The 11,729-nt window shown below is 40.6% G+C and overlaps 1 protein-coding gene across 1 annotated transcript in view; it reads left to right on the forward strand.

Moving 5' to 3' along the window:
• Window positions 1-11,729, forward strand: part of TRPC5 (transient receptor potential cation channel subfamily C member 5) — a 126,844-nt gene that overhangs the window by 25,985 nt on the left and 89,130 nt on the right. Inside the window, exon 2 of the mRNA XM_044911780.1 lies at window positions 8,440-8,961. Within this exon, the coding sequence (XP_044767715.1) occupies window positions 8,440-8,961 (522 nt within the window). The remainder of the gene's footprint in view (window positions 1-8,439; window positions 8,962-11,729) is intronic.

Here is an 11,729-nt window from a genome sequence, read left to right on the forward strand (position 1 = left end):
AAGTGTATGGAATGATTCATTTACACTTTGTCACCACCTAGATTTGAGAAGAATGCCTTTCTAGGTTTCCTCCACCTAGAAACCTAAAATTATAAACTCTTACCACCTATGGAGTTAGCTATATGTATTTTCACATAGACTTAGCTCTTGTCTTTTTGAAAAATTAAGAGCCCCCATCTGATGAGAAATCAAGAATGGTTTTATAGGCTTCCAAATCTTGAGCAATGCTATATAATGTTTATCTGGGTTTAAAGTAGAACATTAGTTGATGAGGTCAATTAATACCCAATAAAACCTGTAATATATACTTATGATATATCTGAATATTCAATGTTAGGATTGTTATAGATTTGTTTATTGATGTAATGAAGCCAAATAGTTGATCTTTTGGTGGTTGGAAGTGAAGTAGTATAGTGGTTAACAGTGTAGACTTCGGAGCCAAACTGCCGGGTTCAAGTGCTGGTGACTCTATTCCCTAGCTATATGACCTTGGACAAGGCACTTACCTTCTCTAAGACCGAGTTTCGTCAGGTGTAAATGGGAATAATTACTATGCCTACAGCATAGAACCATGGTGAGGACTAAATGAGATGCTCCAGCATGGTGCCTGGTGATGTGGAATGTTGGGATTCAGAGCAAATAGTCAAGAAAGAATTCTTGAGATGTCTTCAGTGCAAACAGTTGGTTTTCTTAAAGCACAGGGACAGGACCCGTGGGCAAAAAGAGCTGCACTGAGGTTGTGCCGGGTGACTAACTACATACTTTCAAGTTGGGAGGCGGTTAGGGACAGCACAACCCTCCAAGGTATTTTGGAAAGAAGGTTTCCAGGACCCTGAGAGGGCTAGCTATGGTTAGGAAAATGTCATTTATTACTGTTTAATAAAACCTCAGTAATGAGACCCTTCAGATGTACATCAGTGGGCCATATGCTTGGAGGAGGATGCCAAAATACATCTTGGAGAGCAGAGATAAAGGAAGTTTCCAAAGGAATGTCTATATGTTTAAAGTAGACACACGGGATCCTGGGGGGTTGGGACAATGTTAAGCCAAGATGGCCTTTTGCTCTTAGCAAAGTGTCAACATCCAGGCAGCTGAGCTCCCAGAGGAAGGTCACTCTGCCTGTTTCAAGGCCTTGTCAATGGGCTATAAGTAGTAAGGAAATGTAATTTTTCTTTTGCCTTTGTGTCCCACATCACCTGGTATATGGAAAGGGTTTGATAACCAGTAGCCATTAGTATTATTTTTATTCTATGTTAATCAGGCTAATGCTGGCCACTGTTATATACATTATTGATTTTTACATATCAATATTGACTTTTTTTAAAATACCACGTGGGTTCTGTAACATTGTCCCCAAATAAGTTTTGTCCATTTTTGTCTTCCAACCTGGATTATATAGACTTTGGCCTTGAAATCAGCAGAGATGATCTAGCAAATCTTAATTCTGATGGTTCTGTTTTTATCAGACTCTGGGAAACAGATTATTTCCCATCTGATGCCAAAGTAGCTCATGCATTATCTCCCCTACTAGCTAACTGACCTTACAGGTAAGGCAGAGTGGGCAGCTGGTAATGTGACATGATTAGATGCTGGTGTTCTTCATTTTTTGAGTAATACCAGAGAAATGAAATTTCTTTTCCAGCAGTCCTTTGGACTGCTGAAAAGACTGAACATTGATTCTATCTGGCATGTTAGGGGTGGGGGAGGAGGGGATCCAGCAGGTAGCAAAAGAAGTATTACAGTTTCACTAAATCCAGGCACAAGATGGGAGATTTGTTTCCAACATGATGCTATCAGGCCAGCTTCATGAGGAAGTGCCAGTTGGAGAGGTTTGGCCTATGACCAGATGACATTGTGGGTATGAATGAGGTGGCTCCTGATAAGGGTCTGCCCATTAATTACAAATGGGGGGTTTAATTTCAGAAGCTTGTGATAAACTCCAGCAAGGGCGCCTGCCTAAGGCTGGTAACAATAAGGTTCAGAAAAATTCCAATTAGCAGATTATGTCCAGTGATGAGGTGAAAATGAATGTAGCTTTTGGGCCCCTTGAATACAATCACTTTTATGTAAAAGCTCCAGCCAGTCCTGAGAGTGAGGGAGGTGGAGTATTATCTATTCCTCTGTATCCTGTGGCAATGGAATTTAGGTGAAAATATAAAGAAGCTGACTTTAGCTCATTCTGTTCACTGTACTGCATTTTATGTGATGATTCCTGAGCCTAGCGACTCTGTTCTGTGCTCATTAATCCGAAAGGATCCTAGAATATAATGCTAGCTTTTCAACGGGGAGACCTAGGGCAGATTCAGGTGCAAACTCATTAGTGTCTGAATGCAAAGCCCCAGGGAGAGGCGGGCAAGGTAACTTCTTAAGCGGCCTTGCCCTAAGTTAGCCACATTATTGCAAATTTTAAAGCTCAATCAAGTCAGTTTATGCAGCAGGTTTCTATAGAAATACAGTTGTAGATAATGGGAACGAAATCTAATTTCTTGGTGTGTTGATTTCCTTCCCCTCCCCCCTTTTCCTTTTAAAAATCATAATTTTTAATGGGAAGCGCAAGATCATTCAGTATAATTTTGGAGTCCAAAGAGAAGACAAAACTTGATAAGAAAAGAATAAAATGGAATTTTCCACCTGACCTCAATCTCAACACAAAATGGCTGTTAAAGGATAATTTAAAAAAAGAAAGGTAAACCATGATTCTTATACAAATTTAAAGTAAACACGTGTCAAAGAATTTATTTAATTTATTAATTACTGAGGGATCCAGGAGGCCAGGGGTCTGTAAGCTATGGCCTACAAGCCAAATTCTGCCTGTCACCCGTTTTCCTAAATGAAATGTTATGGTGCACAGCCACACCCATTCATTTCCATATTGCCCATGGCTGTTTTCCTGCCACAATGGCAGAGTTGTAGGGCTCACAAAGCCTAACCTATTTACCTTCTGGCCTTTTATGGAAAATTTACTGACCCCTGATATAGGCCATCAGGAATGCTGAAAAAAAATTTACAAATAGATGCAAAGAAATTTACAAACAGATGTTTAAGGCAATGATCCACTGGATTTCACCAAACAAGAAATATTTGCATGACATTTACAGCCTTGTAAAATAGCTCAAAGACAGTGAAAGCCCAGATAATCCAGAAAATATACAAGACCTGGACTATTAAACCAGTTACATGACACTCAGATTAAGATCCAGGGAGAGGGCCCCTGGGTGGCTCAGTTGGTTAAGCAACTGCCTGCAGCTCAGGTCATGATCCTGGAGTCCCAGGATCAAGTACCACATCAGGCTCCCTGCTCAGCAGGGAGTCTACTTCTCCCTCTGACCCTCCCTCCTCTTGTGCTCTCTCTCTCTCATTCTCTCTCTCTCTCTCAAATAAATAATCTTAAAAAAATAAAAACAAATTTTAAAAAATAAATTTAAATGGTAGGAAATTTAAATTTAAAATAAATAAAATTTAAAATAAATAAATAAAAAAAAAAAGATCTAGGGAGAAATCTTGTTTGACAAATGAGGGCACAAGTGGGGAAGAAGCTGGGATTCAGAAACTAACAGAAAAAAAAGCACCCTAATGCAGGGCCCCTGTGATTGGAATTTGGAATGGAAGAGGCTGAGACTGGCTACTTGAACATCCTACCTCAAGCTTCAATTGCTCTGGAAATGGGCTGGGCCCAGTCTTTGGGGTAGATCAGCAGGCAGAGCTGCAGGGGAGCTGGGGCAGGCTGAGGCTGATCCTGTTTACTCCCTTGGTTTCAACTACTCTTATAGGCTGAAGACTCTCACACCTGTATTTTCAGCTTTGACCTTTCGTTCAAGATTCATACCAGAGTTATACAATTTCCTGCTATTGTTCCAGTAGGTACTTTAAATTCAACATGTCCAAAATTGAATTTGTTTTAATGCCAAACCTGCTCTTCCTCCTGTATCAACTATCTCAATTAATGACACCACTATTCAACCAAGCATGCAACATCCTTGATTTCTGCTCCCTCCAGTACTACCTGACATATCCAGTGAATGTCTTAAATCTGCTCTGTCCTATCTCTAGTGTCTAGTTTAAGACCCCACCATCTCTTCACCTAATGAGATCTTTTAACTAGTCTCATCTTTCTGAAACTCAGTCCAGTGATAGGCTGGAGCTGGCTTACACTGGGCAGTGAGAGCTGGTTGTACACATCGCTTCCCAACTCTGGGTTCTATGATGTCATATTGGTAGCTTGAAATTGGCCACAATGGGAATACACCACAGAAATTGGCAAACACTACAAATCAAGATTTTTTTTTTTTATGGAGAACTTCTTATTAAACATTTACCAGCACATTTAACTGCCCCAGTCTTGGGCCAAACTGATCTTTGTAAAACACTTGTTCAACTATGCCACTCTCCTTGATTAAAACTCTTCAGTTAGGGGCCCCTGGGTGTCTCAGTCGGTTAAGCATCCAACTCTTGGTTTCAGCTCAGGTCATGATCTCAGGGTTGTGAGATCGAGCCCCGTGTCAGGCTCCTAGCTGGGCATGGAGCCTGCTTAAGATTCTCTCTCTCTCTCTCTCCATTTGCCCCCTCTCCCCCTCCCTCTCTAAAAAAAAAGAAAACAAAAAAACAACTCTTCAGTAGCTCCCGATGGCCAACAGGTAACATTAAATTCCTTAACATAACATATGGGGCTTTTCATTATCTGGCCTCTGCCTAAATGTTCAGCTTCCTCTCCTACCCCTCCTTCATCTCATAAGTTATATGCTAGCTCAAAGGTCATAAACTGGTTCACCCAAGCCTAAATTGTCTCATATATGTATCTTGTTGGGACCGCACACTATCTTTAGCTTTTTTAGCCAACATTTAAAACTTTAAGAAATTCTACCCTGAAAGGGATTAAGAGGTACAAACTTTCAGTTAGAAAACAAAGCATGGGAATGTAATGAACAGTACAGGGAATATAGTCCATAATATCGTAATAACTTTCAATGGTGACAGATGGTAACTCTATTTATCATGGGGATAATTTTTATCATGTTTCAAAATATCAAATCCCTACGATGTACACCAGAAACTAATAGGTTATTGTCTGCCCATTATACTTCAAGTTAAAAAGAGGACGCTATTTGACAACAAAATAAGAAATTCTACAACAAAATCCATTATTTCTGACTTCTCTTAAGCACAACATTGGGCCCTTGTGCATGCTTATAACAACAATTTTATAACAACAAGGAGTGCAGCAGCAAATACCCCCTTTGAGAGAGCATGTGCTCTACAGTTCACTAGTTCCTATCATCCACTCATCCAGATTATGCATATGTACCCGCATGTAACCTTCATTTCTGTTACCTACTGTTATAGACCATATCACAAAGTCCTGAGTATTATCAGAAATCTCTCACCCTCATTATAGAATCTATCTTTACCATGGCTGTCCTGATGATAGCTCATGGTCCCTTCCCTAGAAAGGGAAAGGCAGCAGGATGAAAAAAGCAGCAGCAGAGAAGGGAAGAGGAGTATAAGTCTGTGGTCTTTGTGTCAGAGTCTCCACTTTAAAACACCAAAATTGCGAAAATGGCAGGCAGGGACTGTCCTAGGTTGGGGGACCTCAGGATATTCCCTATAAAGCCCATTTGCTAACCCTCCTTAGTCTTGGAATGTCTACTACCTTCTCAGATGGACATGAGAAGGAAAGACCCAAGGAAATTATCTCTCATTGGCTCAGATTATGGGAGCCAGCCAGGTTTGTAAATGACTCAATTTCTTAATTTGAGAATAGAAAACTTTTTTTTTTCTTTTTGCCCAGTGCCTGTTGTGTGTCTAGCGTTGTACTAGATGCTAGAGGGAAAACAAAAGCAGTCTAAGACAGCTCTGTCTTAGACTCACAACCTTATTGATGAAGCAAGAAATGCATATGTGAAGTAATTAAAGAAAAATATAAGGGGGCAGCATTAGAAAAGTAAGATCTTGGATATAACCTAGTGCCCACAACATCTGGGTGGTCAGTAAGGGGTAGGATCAAGTTAAGAGGAGGAGCTATTGAAGAAGCCAGGCCTCACAATGGCCCTTCACTGGCAGAGGAATGGGGAGATCCCCCCACACACGGGGGATCCCACAAGACTATATACCCAGAGAGCAATGAGTGAGATGAGTGTGGCAACCTGTGAATGGTAAGGTTGACTGGAGAGTGGGAAGACATGGTTGGTCATTGTACACCAGTTTTCTTTTAAAAAGATTTCCTCTCTTGTGTCACATACTCAGAAAGTCAAATAGAGAATCAGAGGCTCCTTGTTGAGCACCACATTAAAGACAATGGAATCAGATGGCTCCAGAAAACATTTCACTTTCTAAGCATAGACAGCAACCTTTCAATGACACAAGTGGGGCTAAGCAATAGTCACATGTACCATTGTCTGTCTTGGACAGGCTTGTCAGCACTGGCATAGAGGGACAGAAAGAAGAAAGAGAAAGAAGAGTAAGAAAAGTAGAAAGAGCTAGGAAGTGGGGGGAGAGAGAGAACAGGAAGAGCACCATGGTAGGGAGGATGCATTCCCCCAATCTAACCCAGGGAATCATGTGCTACAGGCTATCCTCCCTCCACCCGCCACCTCCTGCCTCTGGGTCATAGCAGAGATTGAGAAACGCTTCTGTCCACTGGGAAGAGGCAGATTTCCAGATCTGAGCTCCTTTCTTCTGAGCAGACTGTGACATATTGCTCACTTACCATCTCCCCCAACTCAAGGCTTTATGTTGGTTGTTGTGTTTATGTATATTACTGGGCCCACTCAGACCTACTTCTTCCTTAGCCTGGAGGCTTATGTTAATTTCTGAGATCATTCTTTCCTGTATCCAATTTACTTTATGAGCCAGTTGCTCACTTCCTGCTGTCTTGCTTGTAGCTGCTTCCTCTAAATGTTTAACAATGCCGTCTCGCCGCTCCATCCAAGTAATTGATGACCAATGTGCATCCAGTTCTCAACTATTCAGAGGCTGAAGCAACCACTCCATGAAAGAAACAGATTTCTTGCAAACTCCTCCCCATCCTTCTCCTCCAACCCTCTCCCACTTCCTGTTTTCTGATCTCTTTCCTGTTTGTGAATCCTTCATCCAAGGTGAGAAGGAGGCAAAGATGATGAAAAACTGTAACACATCCTTTTGTCTGTTCATCAGGAACTGCAATGTTCTAAAAAACATTTTTTAAGAGTAAAGAGAAACTATTAAGTAAAACATATTTGTCTATTCCGTGAGAATCTCAATTATCCATGTTTTGTTCTCCCCAATTCAAATGAGTATTTGGAAGTGTTTTCTTCGAAGTGTATTAAGATCATTTCACAATTTCCTGGAATCCTATCCATGCTTTCAGTACTCAGCTCCACCCCTCCATGAAGCCTCCTCTGACTATTCCAGTCCTCCTTATTCCTTAGCTCTAGATCCTACCACACTGAGACTCTTCTCTGGGTATAGAGCTGCCTCCATTTCCCTATTACACTGAGAATACACTGGGTCCCAAAACACACATTTTAAAGTCAAAAGATTTTTTTATTCATTGATCAGGTTCTGCAAACTCACCTAAAAATGCTCCTGAATGCCCAAAGAACCCCAGACCTTCCTCCAATAGCTGCTAGTTACACCAAGCATTACATCATAGACAGAATGATGTTATCAAAGGTTCCTTTTGCTATTGTTAACACTTCATCCAAGCCAAGAGGTTTTCATTTACAGAGCACTTCTTTCTGACAATAATAGATTCTCTCTACCTTGCTGGGACCTGCAAGAAGTTGGAGGAACACTATCTGGCCTTGGTCTTTGGTCCCCTAATGTCCTATATACATACAAAGTCAATGGAACCACTTAAGATTGTCTTTTCTTCAGCATCCGGGGCTTGATTTAGTGGTATGGTCTTTAAAATTACTGGTTGTCTTTAGCCTTTCAAACAAATATTCCTGCAGTCTCTACTCATTTGGAACTGAACACGTGCTACTATGTATTCCTACTTACCAATTTTATGTAGGTCTGATCTACCCAACTAAGCTCCAGGTTAGGGAAAATGCCCCTTACTTCTCTAGAACCCCCATCATGCCTCAGACAGAATTGGGCAAATTGTGGTTGCATAATTTTCAGAACCAAGCTCTAGCTTCCTACTGCCTGGGTTTGAATCTTGGCTCAGTTACTAAAAACTATGTAACCTTGGGTATGTTCTTTAACTTCTGTGTGCCTCAGCTTCTTCATTTGGGGAGAATATTTACCTCACAAGGTCATGGGGATTAAATGAGTAAATACACGTAAAGTGCTGTGTGCCTGGCATATGGCCAGTATTCCACAAATAGCTATGGTAATAAGGGGAATTGACAAGAGAACAGTGACTCCAATTCCCAAATCACTAACATTGGATGGGCCCTATGCTCCCTCTCTCTCCCAGCCTTAATCATGCCCTTTATGATTTTATTTTATTGTACCTAGGTCCCCACCCTCATGATGGATACCCAGTTCTCTGAGTTCACACCAGACATCACTCCCATCATGCTGGCCGCCCACACCAACAACTACGAGATCATCAAATTGCTTGTCCAAAAACGAGTCACTATCCCACGGCCCCACCAGATCCGCTGCAACTGCGTGGAGTGTGTGTCCAGTTCAGAGGTGGACAGCCTGCGCCACTCCCGCTCCCGGCTGAACATCTATAAAGCTCTAGCAAGCCCCTCGCTCATTGCCTTGTCAAGCGAGGACCCCATCCTAACTGCCTTCCGTCTGGGCTGGGAGCTCAAGGAGCTCAGCAAGGTGGAGAATGAGTTCAAGGCCGAGTATGAGGAGCTCTCCCAGCAATGCAAGCTCTTTGCCAAAGACCTGTTGGACCAAGCTCGGAGCTCCCGGGAATTGGAAATCATCCTCAACCATCGAGATGACCACAGTGAAGAGCTTGACCCTCAGAAGTACCATGACCTGGCCAAGCTGAAGGTGGCAATCAAATACCACCAGAAAGAGGTAAGCTGAGCTTTTCTCTGCTTTCAGGAAAGCTTAAGCCACCCAGAGTCCAGTGCAGCAGAATGAGAGTCGACATTTTTTCTACCATTTAGTCCTCTCACAATTGAATGGTTCAACAGGCCTCAAAAAAAGTGAGGCTCATTTTCCAAGGTACATACAGCCTCCACATATTTTCTTTATAGACAGATAAGTAGGGAAAAATACTGACCATCTGATTTGTTGATGGGAAAGTACTCATTCTTTCAAAAAATGCTTATTCAGCACTGTTCTAGGTGTTTGGAATACAAAAAACAGGCATTGACGCTGCCTTCATGAAGCTTACAACCTAGCTGTGGACATTACATAAATGATCACATTAGTGAATATGTAATTACAAGCAACGTAAGTGATCTGAAGGAGAACTTCTATGAGAACACATAACAAATGACCCCACCCTACATATTGGGGCCATGGTGGTAATCATGGAGGGCTCACGGTGTGGATGCTTTTGGAAATGAATTATTATTGTTTTTTAATTTATTTTTTATTAACATAATGTATTATTTGTTTCAGGGGTACAGGTCTGTGATTCTTCAGTCTTACACAATGAATTTGTTACTAGCATCTTTGATTAAAGGAATCTAAAACACTAAGGTCATGTTTCATAACTGTGGCTCCCTAGTCCACTTTACATGAATACTTATGTTAAACTCAAAAATCCCTCTTGAGATGCTTTCAGCATTTTACTAAGGTTTTTAAAATGAAATTGTGACAAGGGGTAGAGAATTCAGTGGTTTTCCTTACCTTGCTAAAATGCAGTTCCATCCTTCAGAGGTATAATGGAGATCACCTCCAAAGATTCTTTATTACCCTGAAGAGATGTGACATTTAAGACTGATGGATAGTTGTATCTGTCAATACAAATAACTCCCAAATAACTAAAGGAACTAGAGGTTATTTTTTCTTTTTTTGTGTTTTTGTTGTTTGGTTGGTTGGCTGACTGGCTTGCGAGCTAAGGGTTATATAGGCAGATGAAAAACAAGTTTTAAATATGGACTGGAGGAATAGGGTCCTTGATAAAATAAGTATATACCCAATACAATGGCTCAATACCTCTAGTCTACTGAAATAAGTCTATCAATACAAGAACACAATAGTTGGGGTGCCTGAGTGGCTTAGTTGGTTAAGCATCTGCCTTTGGTTCAGGTCATGATCCCAGGGTCCTGGGATCGAGCCCCATGTCAGGCTCCCTGCTCAGCAGGCAGTCTACTTCTCTCTCTCCCTCTGCCCTGCTCAATCTCCCCACTCATGCTCGCACTCTCTCTCAAATAAATAAATAAAAATCTTAAAAAAAAAAAAGAACATAATAGTCAACTTTGATGTAAAAAATCATTGTAAAAATCTAATTGGGTAATAGTGGGTTAATAGTGTTCAAAATTACATAACCCCCTCAGGAACAAAATCTTAGCCTTAAGTGGAATATAATTTACTATTTCCTGGAAGGCTTTTTCATTGTTGGTTTTTCCTCATTACTATTCCTACTTGCACTGGAGTGGACTCCCACAAAGAATCTAACTAGGTGGTCAAAAAAAAAAAAAAAAGAGCTCAGAAGAATGAAACAAAAGCTGATTCCAAACTACAACTTTCACATGGAATAAAATAAGAAAGCTCTAATCTTTTAGAAAACAGGTGTAAAACTATTGGATAATCTTTACATGTCACATAGACTCTCAGGTATTGTCATATAGACATTTTTCAGATATTCCTAAAAAGTCCTGATTTCATATATTGTCCCATTGTCAGATATATCATACCACAGTCTTTGAAAATTTTATCACTGTATTTCTTCCTTATTACCATTGAAGGTAGACAGAAAAATTATTATAACTCATTTTACAAACAAGAAAGGACTATATTTCAGAGATTTGTTCAGGATTATCTGACAAAGCCAGAAGTAGAACTTACAACTCCTGGTACAATACTGTCTCTGAGTGTACTCCATCTTCTGCTGCGTGGGGTTCTTTTATGCTCGTTTGGGACCTCCAAATTCACCACCAGGTAATTTAAAATGAACACAAGTTCTTTGATTTATGAATGAAAGTTTATTAGTTAAAATCTGTTAAAGCACATAGCAATAAAACAGTGTGGATCAATAACAAGGATGATATTCAATTCTAATTTAATGTCTGGCATTAATCATCACATAAGGATACAATTATGTAGTCGCAACATCTCATGCAAGTTAGCCAAAACACCCAAGGATAAAGACTAATGCTTCCCAATTCATTGCCATCTCCAACTTTTCTCCCTTGGTTTTCACACCCTCAAGCTTGTCTCAGAATGACGAGCCTGTCTCCCTCTCTATCCCCCCGTGCCATACAAGAATTGGCTTTGGTGTTAGTCTCAAGAAGATCCAGAAAAGGGCTAGTTTAAATAAAGGACCAGCCATTCTCTCCATTCTCCTGGAGGAGAAATCCAGGATTCCAATCAGAGGTATCCAATAGGTGGACTGCCAAGTTAAGTAATATATCTCCTTCTAATTGGGCTTTTAAGTGCATGACCTGTGTGGATCGCCAACCAGTTATTTCTATCAGTATCAACGACTTAGGGTTGGCTGATTTGCATAGGATAAAAGCAGGACTTTGTTCATAAACCTGCTTAGGAAGTAACTCTATACCATGGCTTTCCATCCTAAATAGCTGCATGACTATTCTATACAACTTACTGCTTTTCTTCTCTTGTCTGAAAATACTTCCTTACTAGCTCTTATTCCTAAGTATTTTATTATT

The sequence above is a fragment of the Neomonachus schauinslandi genome, chromosome X, assembly GCF_002201575.2.
Source record: "Neomonachus schauinslandi chromosome X, ASM220157v2, whole genome shotgun sequence".
Classification (NCBI taxonomy): Eukaryota; Metazoa; Chordata; class Mammalia; order Carnivora; family Phocidae; genus Neomonachus; species Neomonachus schauinslandi.